Raw genomic sequence first — 18015 nt, forward strand, 5'->3', positions numbered from 1 at the left:
TCACCCGAAGCGTTGCTGACCACTCTCAACCCCAAATATTCCAAAAACTGACATATGCATTTCAAGCATGTTCTACATACATTTCCTGGGATTCTAGCGCGTGGAAGAGTGGTGGTACAGATACAAAAAAGTGTCGCAGAGGGCCGTGCGTAGTTATTGACCATCGCAGCGCGAAAAAAACAAGGCTGATTGCGTCGTGATTGGCACATCGGCACATTCGGATTTTTACTTTATTACACAGTCAACAATGTTCTTGTCCATCGTCAGCTCCACCATAAAACCATGTCACTGGCATATACCGCAGAAGAACAAGTAGCCGTCGCTGCTGTGCGCAGGGCGTGCCAACTCACCTCATCAGTGTTCAACAAGCTCGTCAAGAACGAAACCCTTGTAAAGGGAGATAAATCTCCAGTAACCGGTAGGATATTTTCAAGGATCAGCGAAGTCTAGTTTACTGACTGTTTAGTTAGTGGGAGATTTCGCTGCTCAGGCTGTCATCAGCTCGATTCTGCACCACGCATTCCCAGCGGATCCCATTGTTGGGGAGGAAGATGCCTCAGATTTACGGGCCGAGTCTGGCAAGGAGATGAAAGACCGCATCGTTGCGCTAGCCAACGAAGCTATCACGGCCGAACTTGGGCTAGGTGACAATGCGAACTGGGGTATTGGCCCAGGTCAGGCCAAGTCGGACACTGAGCTCCTCGATGCTATCGATAGGGGCAACTATGAGGGTGGACGGATAGGACGTGAGCTTTCCATTGTTCGCTCACAGATTCTTTCTTGACCTGTCTGTAGGAATGTGGACAATTGATCCTATTGACGGGACGAAAGGATTCCTTCGGGGAGAGCAGTACGCCGTATGCTTGTCTCTCATCGTCGATTCAAAGGTGCAAGTTGGAGTCATCGGGTGCCCAAACCTCCCAGTCGACCCCGCAAACCCAGAGAAAGGCGTGGGATGCATTTTTGTTGCAGTTAGAGGCCAAGGTGCCCAACAGGTGCGCATCTATCTACTCAATCCCCTCTTGATGCATGATCTCTTTCACTTAGTTAACCCTCTCCGGAGCGAACCCCACTCCCCTGACCATCCCAGCGTCTACTCCAGAGACATTCAACTTTCTTGAATCTGTTGAGGCCGCGCACTCCTCTCACTCGTTCAATGACCGCGTCTCCTCACTTTTGAACATTACAAGGCCACCTACGCGGATGGACAGCCAAGCCAAGTATGGCTGCCTCGCCAGGGGCGATGGTGGCGCGTACCTGCGCATGCCTACAGGTGTGGGCTACCGCGAAAAAATTTGGGATCATGCTCCGGGCCAAATTCTTGTTGAGGAGGCCGGCGGCATAGTTACCGATTCGAGGGGAGAGCCATTGGACTTTGGCCTTGGACGTACTCTCGGCGAAAACTTTGGAGTCGTTGCTGCTGGAAAAGCCGACCATCCTCGCCTGCTGGCTGCTGTCCAAAAGGCTTTGGGAGAGGCTAAGGCCAAGGCGTAAATCAAGATTATCATGTAAGAACAGTGATCAAGAAATTTACTCGTTTGGCCGTCCTACTCTTTTGATGTAATATCTTTTAGATTCAGGATTGACAGAGTGGTAGAATTTACTCAAGTATACGAAACCAGAATTCAAGTGCCTCGATGTTGAATATCGTAAGAGATAATGTTATTGATAAAGCTTGTCGGTACATGACCAACGTTTCTCGACCTCAACTAAATTCCAAAATTAAATGTCCAAGTCCAAGAAATCCATTCAAAACGTATAGTCGTATGGTCGAGACTCAAGGTGTCATTTGGAGAGCTGTAGGTAGATTATATGTGCCGAACTGATTGTAATTATCGTATGATGGTCTTCCTAGATGTGGAGGCCACAATACTCCTGGTATACTTGTCAGTGAAAGCACAATGGACACCAGTATTATTATTCGTGGCCTTGTTCAAACTTTATCGGTGTCTACTAAGTAAGATTACGGTGAGTCGACTAATTTTGTACTTTGCAACATCGTAACATCTATTCATTAACGTAAGCTCTCATGGGTGGCTGCAACCGAGTTCGTGGGTTGGAAAATACAAGGGCTACCGCGGCTCAACCAGGACCAAGTTCACATCGTTTCCTGCATCCTGAAATGTTCTTATTCTTATTGGGGTCATATACCCTGCTATAATTCGTCATCCAATATCACCCATACAATATAAAGACTCCAACAGCCCCCGCAGGTATGCGATACGCCAACATCAATATCAACCACGACTCATGGCTAGTGTAGGAACCGATGACCAGACCGACCCAGTTGTCGCCACGCGCTTCCTCCAATGCTGGTTGGTGGGCAATATTATGGGCGCTCTTGCGTATGGCGTCTCTCTGACTTTGTCGTGGAACTGCATTATCCTCTTGTCGAGGCCGACGTCGACTACCCCTGTTCGTATGCGGCGGCTTTTAATGGCTTTGATTGTGTTCATGTGCATGGTCTCGACTGCGGCGCTTATCTTGGCTACCGGAGGAGTTTTGAGGTGGAGCCAGAATCCAAGCACAGAGAGCCTTTTGATTGAACTAAAGGGTTCGCGTGTATGGGGCCAGCCGTATTCTTTGGTAGAGCTGATTCTGATTGTGCTTGCAACATGGTGCTCTGACGGATTCATGGTGTGCCGTTTGTTTGCATAATCGACTTATAGACTCATTGCAATTTACCAGATTTGGCGCTGCATTATGCTTTATAGTGGTGTCTCTTCCAAGTCGAGGACAGCGATAATAAGCTTTGCTGCATTTATAATAACTGCTTCATTCGGTAAAACAATTTATTCTATTAATCGATGGTTTGTTGACGTTTTATTTGAACAGTTGCAGGAATTTGTGCGATGCTTACCATATTCAACGTCGTCATCTGGCAGAGATACTCTATCCTCTCGCTGTTCGCGCTGGTTTCCCTTGTGGCAAATGGCTCAATTGCAAGCCTCATCGTGGCCCGCATTGTTTACCACCAAAAATTTCTTCGGAAAATATTTGGAAACGACTATGGTTCCGAATACACCAAAATTATGTCGATCCTCGTGGAATCCGCCTCCATCACGCTCACTCTCAACTTTCTTCACATCATTCTGGCAGCCGCGTACGGAAGAGTCACTGCAGTGGAGAGTCCTGCAAACATGATCATAATTAAATTGATCGTCCAAGTTAACGTGTGTAGAGCATATTTTAAAAATATCTGCATTTTGTGAAGACTTTTTTATGCTTGTTTACAGACTATCTCCCCGATTTTGATCATATTTCGAGTCGCGCAAGGACGAACGTGGCAGGTCGATCCTACGAGGTCATCGCCAGTTATAAATGGCGTAAATCTAGGTCATCTAAGTAGCTTGCATTTTGCAGCTCGTGATACTCATTCGGTGCATTCTCTTACTACTCTCGACGACTCTCGGCATACTGTGTCGGCTTAGAATCTTGCTTTCGATGTTCACTGTTTCGTTCTTGCTTGATTAACTCATCATCATTGTATTTTTATTAACATATCACGTTTGTATTGGAATAACCACTGTATGAATATATAAGCAGCATGGATGGATCATCAACTTGAACAAATTGGATCATAAATGTAAAGAGTTGTTCTGAACTTTTTCGATTCATCTCTACTCTGGGTGGCCTGAAATTCTGCTGAAATGAACACCGAAACTAAACCGTTCGAATTCAAGTTCCTTGAAGGAATATACCGGTTGAGTTTTTGTCTTCACGCTAAGACCTAAAGGTCGTGGGAATAACGCGCACACCAATAAATAGTGAAACTTGGCACTCTCCCTCAGCCTCCTCTTCCTTTTTTCGTATAACTATGGGCAGGGGCAACCACGGTTATGACGTCTTTGACATGTGTGACATGTTTGGTGGAGGAGGTGGCTATTACGGTGACGACTTTCACGGTTTGAACAAGGGAAGTTTCGCCCAGGTGTCCAATCGAGCAATGAGTGCCCTCTCAAGTGTGAGTACTACCCAGCTGTTTAATTATTGTGCTCACCTCATGTTACTCAAGGCCAAATCTCATTTCCTTGAACATTTAAAAACCGTCGATACTAGCAGGGGTTCGGTGTCGCACGAGATCATCCGGTTTCATCTCGTTGCTGACACGCGAAAGCAGTTTGCGCAGTTTGTCAAGGAGTACGATTGCACGTAAGCTCTTTCCTCGCAGTATTTTTTCGATTGAACCCCATCGTTCTTTTCAATAGCGCAACATTCAGACAACTCACACGCGAAGAGCAGGACAGATTCTACAAAAAGCGCAAATCGGTTCGACAATTATCCTTTTTCATGGAAACTCACTAATATGCACATGTAGCTGATCCATTTTACTTCCGTAACTGTCACCCCTGAGGCCCAACAAGCCTACTTCTTGAAAAACCCTGCCATACCGAGGCCAGCGACTCTCGCAACTGCGACTATACCAGCTGCATCACCGGCGCCATGCAGGTCGAAAGTTGGTCCATTGCAAGATGCTTTCAATAAGAAAGCAAAGCAGAAACGAAACGAAGCAGCCGCCAAATACGCTGCGTCTAACTCAAGCGTAAAAAAGATCAACACCTTTTTCAAAAAGAAAACATGATCTTCCCCCCAGTTTTGTCTGGTTATTCTATTTTCATGATCAAGTTAGTACTCAAAATCATTGCTATAATCTCTTTGTAGGAGTGTCCGGTCCTACTCCACCTATACTACTAATGAATATTTCCGGCTTAAAAAAATTCATGCTGAGTAACAGGCTACATGTTCAAAATAATTGGGACCCGTGCAGTATCACTATCAGTTGAGAACCCGTAATGCTGAAGCCTGGCGGGCATCACAGGCCAGGAGGATGTGACTCCTATATGACCACTGGGGAACGGTGGGGGCAAGTCTGCACTAGTTCGCACGGTATCAAGGGTAGCTCACCCTCAACACGATCTCTTCTGTTCCAAAGGTTCTCAACGCCACACAGGGTAGTCATTCGTCTGGTAGTGAGATTTCATGTATGGCTTAGAGGACATAAACCTCAAACTTGTTTATACAAAAAAACTCCGGACTGCTGTTTTAGTTCATTATTGATGTTCAATCTCGACTGGTTTTGGAACCACCGTACAGGCGGCAAATCTCTATCCCAATAACCGAGATGCCCTCCAGAAAACTTTGAGAAAACCAAACTCTCAGACGCGCGTCAATTATGCCACTCTCGTGGACGCGTTTATTACATAATCATACTGTCACAAATGTGGGTGACCGTGACGTATCGCGACTAAGCGTACGACTTGAACAGTTCCAACTGACTTCGACAATCTTCTCAAAACCAGGGACAAGCCAGGGAACCGTTTCAGCACCCATTACTGGGCCTCGGAGACACTAAAAATGGCTCAGGCTCTATATTCGTCTTATGCAGATGTACTTTCAGTTTGCCAAACAATCGAAAACGATCTGGAAGCTGTACTAGATCCACAGACAGGATATGCACCTCGGATGCGGCAGATATGTCAAGAATAGTATGTTTAAGTTAGCCTAGCTATTATACAATACTGAATTCTGTATAGTATTGACCAATTAGAGGACCAGCCCAATAGCCACCAAGCAAGACATCAAATTGAGGTGTTACGCCTGGAGCAAAATACATGGGGGCTAATACAAGCCGTGTTACCGTGCGCCAATTTGGTTTTCTTGCTCAAACTCGTTCTGATTTGACTCAGAGCGCGGATAACAAAGTCTGCAACTGTTCCGACTGCACAAGAGTTGTTACTTGACAATCCATACACGCCACCGTCCACGCTCGCGCAGGCCATACTCAACAACTCTCATACCCTGAAAGAGCTTCTTGCCGTTCGCGAATGGCTGCAAGAAACTGCCCCCGTACCGACACCTCCCGAAGCGAACACAGGTTACTGGAAATTCACCAAACACACCATTATGCAAGGTGTACGCACAGGGCATGGTCAACGGGAAGGCCTGGTTTCTGAGATGGATCCCGATGCAATCAACAGAGGCGATGGGGCTGCATTGGCACCAGACGACGCAGTAGGTTCATGATTAAAATAGCGTCGGATTTTGTTGACTTGCAGGAAGAGCTATGAAAAAAACTTGCTACAAGCACTTTACGCATATGTCCGTGCAGGACGTTTGGAAGATGCCGTAGAAGCCTGTCGACGGGCACATCAACCCTGGCGAGCTTCGAGTATCCGTGGCTCTCTTCTGTTTCAGTGGAACGCTCTTTGTGCGTATTGTGGTCATATTTTGCACATACATCCTCATATTCTTTTAGCAACGTCTCCCATAGACAGAGAAGACGAAGACGAAGAGGATGAGGAAAGTATCTCCGGGAACCTCTCCAGGAATCTATGGAAATCAACGTGCATACGGGCAGCTCTAAACGTACGTCTCAGTATCACAGAAAAACAAGCTTCTAAGACCATCATAGCCAGCGTTGTCAGATCATGAACGAGTCCTGTTCGCCGCTATCGCACCTTCCTCACAAACTAGTTCTATTCTCAAGTCCGCATGCCGAACATGGGAAGACCATCTATGGGCGGAAATCAACATTCTCTGGGAAGAGAAAATCAACCAGGAGCTAGCTCGTCTAGAAAAGGGGAGCTTCTGGGCTTCCGGTGCCGATTCGCTTGACAAAGGGTTCATCGTCCTCACAGAGGCCGAGATGGTGCAGCGTGAAGAAGAGTGGGAGAAGGAAGTCACGAAGACGTTGGTCAATCTGGATAGCACTGCTGTTGTCGATGGGCAAGTTAAAACTAGTTTTGATCTTTTCATCACCTTAACCTTCTTTTCACAGCCCTCTCGCAGAGCATGCGTTCCATTTCTCTCAACTTCATATTATCCTGGACAAGACTAACAAACTGCTGGACACATTCGCAGAGGATGTGAGGAATGGCAAATATCCACGGAGCTCATTTGAGTAATTATTAACCGTTCGTTTATCCGGTTTGAACAATAGCTAACAAAAGCAACAGATATGACTCTATGTGCCGCTTTTTTGCACATTTTTGCTTATTTTTGCAAATGATTGATATCCCTGTACCATCAATTTCAACACAGACCATTCTGGAAACATATCTTCGAGTCCTTGAGGTTCGTTATACATCAAGCTCTGACGTCCAAGATGCATGCTTATATGCTGTTTATCTGCAGGAAGCTGGGCAAAGAGAACTTATTGCTTTGTACGCTGGAGCGCTCAAAACCAACGCAGTTGAACGTTACGCCGACTTCCTCGTCTCGCTGATGCTGGCCGCCGACTTTAACGAGCGCCGCCAGGCACTTGCAAGAGCGAGCGAACACGGGCTGGACGTCGTGCAAGTGGCAAGAGTCACAGCTGAGAGATCTCTTGACAAAGCTTTCAATGTATGCTTTCTATCTCTTTCCGACTGACTGCGGCGGACCACGCTGACGGCTATTGCATTACTTCTTACAGATGCTACCTCAGCATGGACGACTGCCAATTGTTACCGACCTACAGCCTCCGCCAAACGAGGCTGAGACTTTCCTTCTGCGCTCGATTGAATGGACGACGTTTAGAGAGGAGACCTACATCATTGCTCTCGAGCACGCGACAGAAATCATCCGCTACTTCCTCTGTACGTTGTACACAGTTTAGATTTTTCCTGTGGTCCTCTTTTCTTCCATTAGAATGACGCTGACGCCAAATTTTATTACTTTCTTCTTGACAAGGCGAGGGCCGTACGCACCCTGCACAAAAGTTGCTTCTCCTCTTACCTGAAGAGCTCGCTGCTATAGCGGAACCGGAGGAGATGGCTACCGAGTACATGCATTACAGGCAATTCTTCGGGATTTGGGACGTCTTCAAGCAGATTGTAGAGTGTCAAGCAATGGAGAACAGCATTACCCATGGCCGTGGTGCAAGCAGGGAGGAGAAGGCGCGATGGATTGCTGAATATCGAGTACGTGCTGCAGGAGGGTAACTCAACACGCTTTCTAATTGATCTTTGAAGGGCCTTGTTGACCAAGCTCATGATCAAACCCTCAAACTGTTGACCACAGAGTGGCTCGTCACTGAAGACGACGAGTATGATTCAGGTTTGTTTAATTCTAAGGTTCGGGAATATTTATCTAATAATTTCATTAGGAACGGAAGCGAAGGAAAGGCGGCATAGAGATCTAATTAGAATACGACATATATTTGTACCAGAGCTCATTATCAAGTTGCACTATGCGTTATTCTACTCTCGCAAATATATCCCAGAGTCAGTCATCCATTCTTCGCACTATGCTAACATTCTGATATTAATGTACTTAATGTGTCCAGAAACTTGAAGCGTGCACTCGAACTGGCCAATGTAGTTGCAGATTCGCGTTATAACCTCTTCGAAGACTTTGTGGAAGGCGGCAAAACCATCGGTGACTATCTGGGCGCTGTACGCCAGGCAATCCTCGCGGGTTTGGAAGCCGAGAAGTCGTCGGACCCGTTCGCGGTCATCACCCATCATCCTAATAATTAGCTGTCTGGTTTTCTAGGTGGTTTCTTTGTAACAAGTGGATTGCAGTATTTATTTGTAATTTTCTTCCTTGTTCATGTTCATAATTTCGTTTGATCTGAGTTATTAATGTGAACAACGGAACCCATCTACTTGCTTCAACCAGACCTAAGTAATAGATTGATGAAAATCAATGACCGATGACGATTATACCAATCATTGGTGATGAATTGATGAATTGAATACTTTCATTACCATTGTGTTTTCATGACCTCTTGGCCATTCACTGCTGTCCACGGAAAAAATGGGACAATTGGAAAATCTGACGACAACAAAAAAAATTACACCGAAGGGGAGTCGAACCCCTGCCGCTTGCTTGGAAGGCAAGCATGATAACCGCTTCACCATCGGTGTTACGCTATTTACTGTTGTTTAACTTCTATGGGGTTAGGTTTTGGTGCTGCGCAGACTCCGATAACTGCTCCGAGTGCACTGTTAATTGTGACTTGTCCCTGGTATCCTTTTGCCACCATGCAGCACTTTGGGAAGGCAGCTCTCCGCGTCACCAAAAACTATACAAAAGGGTACTCAGATACGCAAGCAAAGGTTCGCGATGCCACATCCAATGATCCATGGGGGCCGTCGGGCACCCAGATGAACGAAATTGCACAGTTGACGTACAACCAGTGAGTTGTAACATCTGTTCGCTTCACTTGCGTTGATCAGAGGTCTGATAACGGTATTCTTGCACAGAAATGATTTCATTGAAATCATGGAGATGATAGACAAGCGTTTGAACGACAAGGGGAAGAACTGGCGCCATGTTTTCAAGGTTGGCACTGTGTTACTTGTGGGTTAGACAATAGCTGAATGGCCCCGGCGAATCTTTCTTTCACTTTTGAATGACAGAGTTTGACATTACTGGACTACTGTCTTCATCAGGGCTCAGAGAATGTTGTCATTTACTTCCGCGACAACATCTACGTGATCAAGACCCTCAAAGAGTTCCAGTACATCGACGAGGATGGCAAAGATCAAGGGGCTAATGTGCGACAGAAAGCCAAAGACATAACCAACCTACTCCAGGACGAAAATCGCCTACGCGAGGAAAGAAGAACTCGGGCATCGATGCGAGATCGAATGATTCGTGGTGCTAATGGCATGGAAAACGACGAACCAATGGACGAAAACGCGAGCAGGAGGACCGGAGGGTTGGCTGGTAAACGGCCTAACCGCGATGAAGATGAACTCAGACGGGCGATTGAGGAGAGCAAGAAGTCACTCGCCCAGGAGCGACTAAACGCTGAGGAGAGGGATCTGCAACAAGCGCTCAAACTTAGTAAGGAAGAGGAAGAGAAGCGGAAGCAAGAAGTGGAAAATTCCAATGCTGCGTCTTTGTTCGACGACTCTAACCAACTGTAAGACCGACTGTATTTTCTCCTCTCTATGCTAATACTCATCAAAACAGGCCTCCTCCTAATGCCGTCAACAACAATCCTTTCCCGCTCGTCGATCCTACGCCATATGCCGTGGGCCTTCAGCCACAGTTCACCATCCAGCCGCAATTCACTTCTATGCAACCTCAGTTCACCGCGTTCAATCCATACCAGCAACAGGCTCAAGCAGAACAAGAGGCCGCGCAGGCCGAGTACTTGCGTCAGCAACAGTTATTCATGATGCAGCAACAAGCTCAGCAGCAGCAACAACAGCAACAGGAGGCTTGGATGCGTCAACAACAGCTTCTTCAAATGCAGCAACAACAGCAGAATCTTTTTGCACAGCAGCCGTTGCAGGTTCAGCCTACCGGATTCGGGTACGTCGTCTTTCTCTTTTCAGCCCACAATCTCACGCGCATTCAATCAACCAGAAACAACAACCCATTTGCGCCGACCTCCCCAGCATCACTCTCACCATCACCACATCCAACAGCACAAACCTCTCCTACCTTTAACCTTGGTGGTACCTACGACAATCACTCACAGTCCCAACTCTCGTCTCTATCTTCTTCTCCCCAGCCGCCATCTCAACCCCAGTCCCAGGCCTCTAATCCCCGTCCATTCCATGTCAAAACGCGACAAAATGAGAACGAGGCGTTGGCGGCTCTGTTTGCCGATCGCGAGGGAGGTCAGGACACATTCGGCAACGTTGGTGCTTTAAGGTGCGTATCGCGGTTTGCGACCCCTGTGTATATTTATCCATTCCTTCTTTTCTGTCTCTTTAGGTACGGCTACACCGATGCCGGTAAATCGGTCATGGTGATGCAAAAGACTGGATCAGGACACAATCCTTTTGCTAAGCCACAGCAGCAGCAGCAAACCAATGCCGAGAGACCATTCTTCGACATCTGAGCCTTTTGACTTTTATTACCGCAAGATCAAATGGCCTGAACAGGGTGTTATATCTTTTCACCCGACAGCAATCTTTTTCATTCTCTTGTCGGACTTTTGGCTATACATGTTACATTCTAATTTCCTCCTTCATTCCTTCCTTCCCAATTCATTAGTCGCCAGTTTGATTTCCTTGCTCAATCCCTTGTTTACATACCACCCCTCCGTGAAATGACTGCGCCACAAAACATATATGTCTTTTTTATGATGGTTGTTTTTTGCTTACACTATCTGGTTGTAGACCTCTCTTTACATCTTCCTTCCTCGCCCAGGTTTTTCGTGTAGTCACACCTTATCACATCTCTTTCTTCACCTGCGTTCCTCCTCCTCACGCCCCCGTTCCTTTTGTGTTCTCTTATTTAGTCAGGCCTTTGTTTAAATTGGAGGCCATCAATCATTCACTATACCTATACCTCTTTTGTTCGTTTCCGTTTGTCTGTCCTATGTTTAACGGTTTATTTATGCAGCAAATAGCTGAATGATGCATCTCAACATGATACGTGGTGTGGATTTCCTTTTCAATAGGCTATTAGCCAGTGATATCATTCACAAATCAGGGTATACGTTGGATACAAGAACATGATGGGGTGGTGATGTGCAGAAGACAAAAAATATACTTTGAAGGAGCGGTACCGGCGCAATATGGGCTATGGATCAAGATGTTAAGTATCATAATGATTACTGTTGTACAAGAAAAAACACACTGGAGACAAGTTTTAGTCACACGCCTGAAGTGAATACATGTGGGTTCTTGTGGATGTGTTAGATGTATGTATGTATGTATGTATGTATGTGTAACAGTGAATTATGTTATAGCGGCAAGAAGAGGTGTTTATGAAAATGAGTGAGCGGGCAAGTGATGAAAGCGACGAATGAAAGACCGATATCCAAGTGTTATGTAGCAAAATCTAAGCACCAAAAAAACCAAGTTGCAGCAAAAGAAAAGAGAGGCGACCTTCGAAAGTCGAAAGTATGGGATGGACCCAAAGAAAAGTACTTACAGCAAGGAAGGTAAAAATGAAAAACAAAAAAGAAAGAAAGCCCAAATCAAAACCTATTCCAGCTCCTGGCAGGAGTAGCATCCGGCAGCACGCCCGCATCATCCGCCTTCAAGTGTGCGCTGCGGTTCGCGTTCGCATACGCATCGGGTATTCTTGGTACAGGAGGGATATAATCAGACTTGGCTCCCCCTCCACCGCGCCTAGCCTCCTTCGCCAGCATCTCCTCGACCTGCCTGACGAGCCTCTCCCGCGTCTCGCCGCTAGCATCGGCATCGAGCATGCTCGCCCGGCTGTATATGCTCCCGCTCCATCGACTCATGCGGTCTCCGACCGTCAGAGAGTCGTCAAACGTATATTGTGACTCGCGGTTGTACATCAGGTCCGCGGTCGTGGATACAGTTGACCGCCCCTGGGCGTGCGTTCGCGAGTCCGCATATGCACCTGTGGGCGTCAGAGGGTCGCGGTCAGCTTCGGTGCTGGATGTTGCGTCGAGGCTGTTCTTGCTGCTGCTGTCGTTGTTGCTGCCCTTGAGCATTTCAGGCGAATGACTGCGCCCCAGTGCACGTTCGGGGAGCACACGATCACTGCCCTCGGACCTGCGGCCTTCAAATCTGTCCAGTACACCCTTTAGATCCTCAGCCGACTCATCCAGATCGTCATCTTCCTCGTGGACACCATCGTATGCACCCACCTCTTCCGCATCGCTGTCGCCATCATCATCATCCTGCCATTGACTCCGCTCCTTTGGCATCCCCGTAGCTGTATCTGTATTGATCCAGCTCAACTCGTCCCGGAAGCGCGCATGGCGCTCCGTGGGTCCATCCACATCATCAAACCCTCTGTCCCTCCGCACGCGCTCAGGACTCACAGCCGCAACGGGTGGTACCTGGCCAGGCGGGTACAAATCGCGGTACCGCCTCGTGCCTGTGAGAGGCATCGGCGACGACGGCGGGACAGGCCGCGAGGGGAAAGGTGATTCCTTCCCGCGTTGGATGTTCGCCTGCGTCTGCAGAAAGTCAGGAGGGAGCTGGCGTGGTGTGCGGTCGATCACGCGCTGGCGGAGGACGGCGGCAGAGGGGAATCCTCCTGGGTTTAGATTGCCAGCCGCGCTGGTGTTGGCGGAACCAGTTGTATTTGAAGAACAAGATGCTTGTGCTGGCAGTGTAGGAAGCGGTCCCATGGGCGGAGGACTGGGGGGTGGAATATCGTAATATGCCAAGACGTTGGGACTAGGAAGACCAGAGTTTCTGTGAGACGGACCACTGTACTCTTGTGAGTTAACGGTCAACTGGGACTGGTCGACAGCTGTGATTGGATGAGATATAAAAGTATTAAGAGATGGGCTAGTAGGAAGGCCAACAGGCGAACGTGAGCGTAGTCTGCTGGTGGGACTTCCTGGTACACCCGACGACGCGTAAGGTTGAGGTGGAAGACCGAGTGTAGGCGACGAAACCGCTGAGCGTAACGGTGTGCTCATCATTGGCGAGATGGGGGATATCGGCATAGGCGAAACAGAGTTCTCGCGCGAGGTGTAGCCCATATTCTCGAGACTAGGCCGTACTCGCAAGCCTCCTTTGGCGATATGTAATGGAGAAACCGGAGGCGAGTTCATTGGAGAAACGCCTCTGCTCGGAAGAGGAGACAAGGAACGTGTATTCGGATATGAGATGGAAGGGGGTTTCAGGTGATTGGGACCGGATGAGACCCCTGCAGAGTTTGGAGGAGACGGTATGGTTCCATTGACTGGTGAAAAGGGTCGTTCGGTCGTATGGTTTGATGTGAGCGTGGAATGACTCCCGCTTCCATGACCATGCCCATGTCCGCTACTACTTGGCGGAGGAGAGAATTGGCCTGCCTGCCTTCTAGAATTTGAAGAAGACGACTCTGAAGACGAATGTGAGGTTCGATCTCCAACAGGTGCTATAGGCGAAGGTGGGATGACTCTCGAAAGAGGCACAACCTCTGCACTGATGGGAGATGGAGGAGCAAATGACTGAAAGGCAAGTGGTGGAAGAGGCGTTGAAGAACCTTCGGCCTTACCAGAAGTCGAAGAAGATAATAAAGCAAGAGGAGGATTTGTTGTCGAATTTTCAGCCGTCGTTGGATTGCCCAGTGTTGTGGCAAACCGCTCAGCGATCGGCAGAGGTACCACTTCTTTAGGTATCGGCGGCATCGGCATCGCCGGCACAGCTTCCGTGCGCAAATCGGGACGCGAGGCTTTGTTTGACAACTTGAAAAATCTTGTCTTTGACTTTTTGACAGCGCCGTCAGTTTCGTAGCCTCCCGTGATATCTTCAGACGGCACTTTGGATTTCGATTTCTTGTCTTTGCCTTTCTTGCCACTAGACAATATACCGCCGCCGTCTGTGTCGTATCCCTTTTCGCCGTCTTTGCTCTCTGATTTTTTCGAGGATTTGACGGCTGATATCAGGCTCTTTTTCTTCTTCCTCTCGCCGCCTTCCGGTATCTCTTTCTTCGCCTCTTTCGCGCGCTTCTTCGCTTCCTTCGGTGTCTCCATACTCGGGAACGCAATGGCATCCACTTTCTTTTTTTCTTTCTTTCCCGCAGCCTCACTAATGTAGCCGCCATCACTTTCATACCCATCGCCTCTGTGCTTCTTCTTTAATTTCCTGGGCGCAGGTATAACCGGCTGTGGAGGTACAGGAATATCCGGGAAAGCCATAGTATTGCTGCTTGCAAAGCTGCTGTCAAAACCTGTCGATGGTGATGCGGATTCGGATTCGGATTCGTTGATACGCAACATACCGTCCAACCTGGGTGCCGGCTTCGCGTAATTGGAAGGGGCGCCTGCGCCGGAGAACTTTGAAGATGAAGTGGAAGATGAGGGCGTGAGTGCCGAAGAGGAGGACTCCTCGGAGGTCGCAGAGGAGCCATACGTCAAGCTTGGAGAAGATGTGTGATCCTATTGGGCATGCGTCAGTGGGTTGCAACATTTCCAAACCGAGAGGAGATAGAATGAAGAAAGAGTGGTAAATTGAACGTAATAGTGGGGATAGACTGTGTCAAACTCCCTCTAAACCGAGAGACGGAAAGGTTCATGATGAGTACTCCGATCAAAGAGCGTAACCAGTATCGTAAGTCCAAGCGTGTCCCAAGTAGTGTGGGATTCATGACTTCCAGACTTTCATTTTGTTAAATGAAAGTGACTAGAGCGTGTAGATGCGAGGGAAACCATGCCATACATGGCCCAGATCCCATTGTGGATGTGCGAGAGCGAACGATTTGCGAGAAAAGGGACGAAAAAAGAGCGTCCAAGTGCACGAAACAAAGTGGCAATTCTGACCAAACCGAACGCACCTCTTCTTCGTCCTCTTCGGCCAGAGGGTTATTGAACATCCAGTCCGTAACAAGAGAATTGCTGCCTATCCCCAGTTCGAGTGCAGCATCAAGCACGGAGGCCCTGAGCGCATTTGATTCGCGAGCGTTAGGTTGCGAAGACCCGGCTGGCCTGGGTAGCTGCTGGCGCGGTACGGCAGCCTGAGGCTTAGGAAAGGTGAAAGACGTGTTCATCTAGGTTCTAACAATCCAAACACGCGCTGGAAAGTGTTCCTGAACCTTTCGAGGGCAGAAGTTGGCGTTCCCGAAGAAAACCACCTGCGCAATGGTATGTCGGTAGGGAAAAACGTAAATAGGAGAGAGTGTGTCGGTGAAAAGGATCGTATGAATTCACTGGATAGCTGAAAGCATATCCCGGTAAATACGGTTGGTCTTGACCTAACGAAAGGGCAGCGGGACCACAAGCAGAGGAGATGACGGTAAAAGACAAAGAAACGCAGCAAAGCTTCTCGAGAACGCCGAGATGCTACTTTGTGTCACGTGAAAAGGTACGCGTTAATATGTCCCTTGTCTTTCGGTGCCTTCTATTTTTTGACCACGGTTTTAGGTTTTTTGGGAACTTCCTTGACATTCTCGTCTCCAGGGCGTGTCATATTTCGGTCTAACCAGATGTGTCGCCGTGCATGATGTTTTTATCAGACTATCGAATTGAACTCAACTACCTTTGGGATCGTCACCTTGACGATAACATTTCCAAGTTCTCTCACGTAGGAAACGATGACCATGTCTATGACACGCCCAGCGTCATCATCAGCGCTGATTCTTGTAGGAGCGACTCCGAGTCCCCGACGGAATTGTAATGAGCACAGGGTATGGATAACTGCCAGACCACACAGACGGCTTTCCCTTTATTACATCCGTGCTTCTTTTAACAAGGATACCTTCTCATGGAGCCGTCTTTTGTTCTAATTTCTTCGGAGGCTATTCAACGTGATGTCTCTGGGTATACTGCCCCTGGGTGCGATGTAGGTGAGCATGTAATGATATATGTTCTACGATTCGACAGGCAATGCGACCGACTATAGGGTCGTTATATCGCACTCAGTGATGGAGATCACCGTGCCTCAAACGAGCTTTGAACGCGTTGCATGCCTTTGGAAGTATCTTAAAGCCTGAGAAACACGGTTTGCCTCACAGAAATATATTTGTATGTTGCAATCTATATGCCAATAATCATTACATATTGGTTTGTCCGCCTCTTGGTACCCGGGATTTGACTTCAAATCCATATACCGCAGTTAGGCAGATATCTTGCGTTCCTGAACGACTGATCCGTTTCTTGCGTAGAATGAGGTTTTACCTTTGGAGATTGAAATTGAACCATCCAAATCTTGATTATCTTACTATTCGCATAGCCAAAGGTAAGCTTGTATCCTAGTAGCAGCCACCATTGCATCTGCATCGACTGATGACCCTCCGCCAGCTGTGCTACCCACCCTGAGAAAAAAATCTGAGAGTGAATTTCCAGACATCTTTGAAATGGTGTATATTCCTGTACGTATTTGTTTCCGTCATGACCGATATCATCTATTGATTATGGAACTCTACATAAACATATCATACTGATTGTTGCCTCCAGTTGTACCAGATGATCGATGATTACTTTCAGGATAGGTTTTGTTTTAAAGGGAACTTGCCCAACAAACCTTAAGTCCCTTTACCTTCCATATATAGTAGTCTATCTAAGCATGTGTGAATCGCCGACTCAAAATGGATCAAACATATCCTGGAGTTACAAAATGGTCAAATGCCTTGAAATTAATTATTAGGACAACTGGGAATCTTGTACAATATTTATGACATTTTTGCAATAACATATTTCTCCCCACCTACCGAGACTGTGTTCTAAAGTCGCAATGGAACGACAGCCACTTTGAACCTACTTCTTTGCCGGTTTCCGGCACGATAAATCTAATTCCCGCCAAATTGAGGCTCCACTGTGTGACTATTGTGACTGTATACGTAACTTGAGTCACAGTGTATTACGAGAGCGTCGGATCGACTGGGAGCGAGGGCCAAATGGACCTGGACCTGGACCTGGACTTGGCCCTCACATGAATCTGGGAATATTTGTCAGATTTTCCCAAGGTCCAAGGCAAGGTCCATCGTAGGTGTTATTTTAGTGTTACCTTTGCCCGTCATTGCCATTGTGTTTGTGCCACAGCTGACAGAATCTGATAAATAACCAGTAAATTACCACTGAATTTAAAAAATTGGATTAAGTAGCTTCTCTAACTCATTATAAACTAGCATGGTACTATGGCATTAATTTTCTAAGTAATCCAAGTAACTCCCTATATAAATTTGATATAACATTGATCATTCTGAAGAGCCCTAGTATTGTTTAAAGCACTAGAGATTTGGTCAATATTCATAAATATCTAAACAATAATTCTTCTGGTGATAGAGAACCATTTAAATCTTTTTGAGCAATGCACCACCACAAATGATGTTAAATGCAGTTGAATGAGTCTCAATATGCCGCAAATATTCCAAGTTCAAGCTGAGTTTCGGCTGAGTTTTCGAGTTTGATCCAATCAGGTGACTCATCCCACAGGTTCCCCTTAAGCTCCATGTTTGTCACTCATGGTACAACAACAGGAATATATGTGGAACATATCTAGTCCACTGGAGGTTTACACAAAGGCCATATGTGGGCCACGGTGAGATTTTATCTCGGTCAAGCCCCGAAGTCCAAGTCCAAGTCTGGGCCACGGTCCATGTTGGACCTGTGACCCAGTCGATCCGACTTTCTGTGTATTACCGCCATGTGATCGCGACAGACAATCAACGTAACTCTCAGTTTACATCCGATACATCTAGTACTTTTTTTTT

At 47.3% G+C, this 18015-nt stretch overlaps 6 protein-coding genes and 1 non-coding gene across 7 annotated transcripts; 5 read left to right on the forward strand and 2 right to left on the reverse strand.

Moving 5' to 3' along the window:
• Positions 1-282: 282 nt before the first annotated feature.
• Positions 283-1494, forward strand: JR316_0012128 (3'(2'),5'-bisphosphate nucleotidase; the record flags this gene model as incomplete). Its single annotated transcript, XM_047897763.1, has 4 exons — positions 283-418; positions 471-746; positions 796-995; positions 1048-1494. 4 exons carry the CDS (start codon positions 283-285, stop codon positions 1492-1494), a joined length of 1059 nt encoding a protein of 352 aa, XP_047742652.1.
• Positions 1495-2250: 756 nt separating this feature from the next.
• Positions 2251-3431, forward strand: JR316_0012129 (uncharacterized protein; the record flags this gene model as incomplete). The annotated part of the gene is made up of 3 exons (XM_047897764.1): positions 2251-2637; positions 2886-3173; positions 3237-3431. 3 exons carry the CDS (start codon positions 2251-2253, stop codon positions 3429-3431), a joined length of 870 nt encoding a protein of 289 aa, XP_047742653.1.
• Positions 3432-3817: 386 nt separating this feature from the next.
• JR316_0012130 (uncharacterized protein) lies at positions 3818-4582 on the forward strand (the record flags this gene model as incomplete). The annotated part of the gene is made up of 4 exons (XM_047897765.1): positions 3818-3964; positions 4016-4152; positions 4209-4269; positions 4319-4582. 4 exons carry the CDS (start codon positions 3818-3820, stop codon positions 4580-4582), a joined length of 609 nt encoding a protein of 202 aa, XP_047742654.1.
• A 773-nt stretch (positions 4583-5355) lies between these two features.
• On the forward strand, positions 5356-8459 carry JR316_0012131 (Nucleoporin nup107; the record flags this gene model as incomplete). The annotated part of the gene is made up of 14 exons (XM_047897766.1): positions 5356-5486; positions 5535-5639; positions 5688-6012; positions 6061-6208; positions 6257-6366; positions 6413-6726; positions 6779-6901; positions 6957-7074; positions 7135-7344; positions 7415-7577; positions 7672-7901; positions 7953-8037; positions 8087-8204; positions 8267-8459. The coding sequence occupies 14 exons, from the start codon at positions 5356-5358 to the stop codon at positions 8457-8459; spliced, it is 2373 nt and encodes a 790-aa protein (XP_047742655.1).
• Positions 8460-8777: 318 nt separating this feature from the next.
• On the reverse strand, positions 8778-8849 carry JR316_0012132. The gene has a single exon. It is a non-coding gene; the product is annotated as a tRNA-Gly (tRNA).
• A 117-nt stretch (positions 8850-8966) lies between these two features.
• Positions 8967-10783, forward strand: JR316_0012133 (Epsin-1; the record flags this gene model as incomplete). The annotated part of the gene is made up of 6 exons (XM_047897767.1): positions 8967-9121; positions 9189-9267; positions 9345-9853; positions 9904-10248; positions 10303-10593; positions 10657-10783. The coding sequence occupies 6 exons, from the start codon at positions 8967-8969 to the stop codon at positions 10781-10783; spliced, it is 1506 nt and encodes a 501-aa protein (XP_047742656.1).
• Positions 10784-11869: 1086 nt separating this feature from the next.
• Positions 11870-15354, reverse strand: JR316_0012134 (uncharacterized protein; the record flags this gene model as incomplete). The annotated part of the gene is made up of 2 exons (XM_047897768.1): positions 11870-14746; positions 15142-15354. The coding sequence occupies 2 exons, from the start codon at positions 15352-15354 to the stop codon at positions 11870-11872; spliced, it is 3090 nt and encodes a 1029-aa protein (XP_047742657.1).
• Between the last annotated feature and the right edge of the window lie 2661 nt (positions 15355-18015).

This window comes from Psilocybe cubensis, chromosome 12 (assembly GCF_017499595.1).
Source record: "Psilocybe cubensis strain MGC-MH-2018 chromosome 12, whole genome shotgun sequence".
Lineage (NCBI taxonomy): Eukaryota > Fungi > Basidiomycota > Agaricomycetes > Agaricales > Agrocybaceae > Psilocybe > Psilocybe cubensis.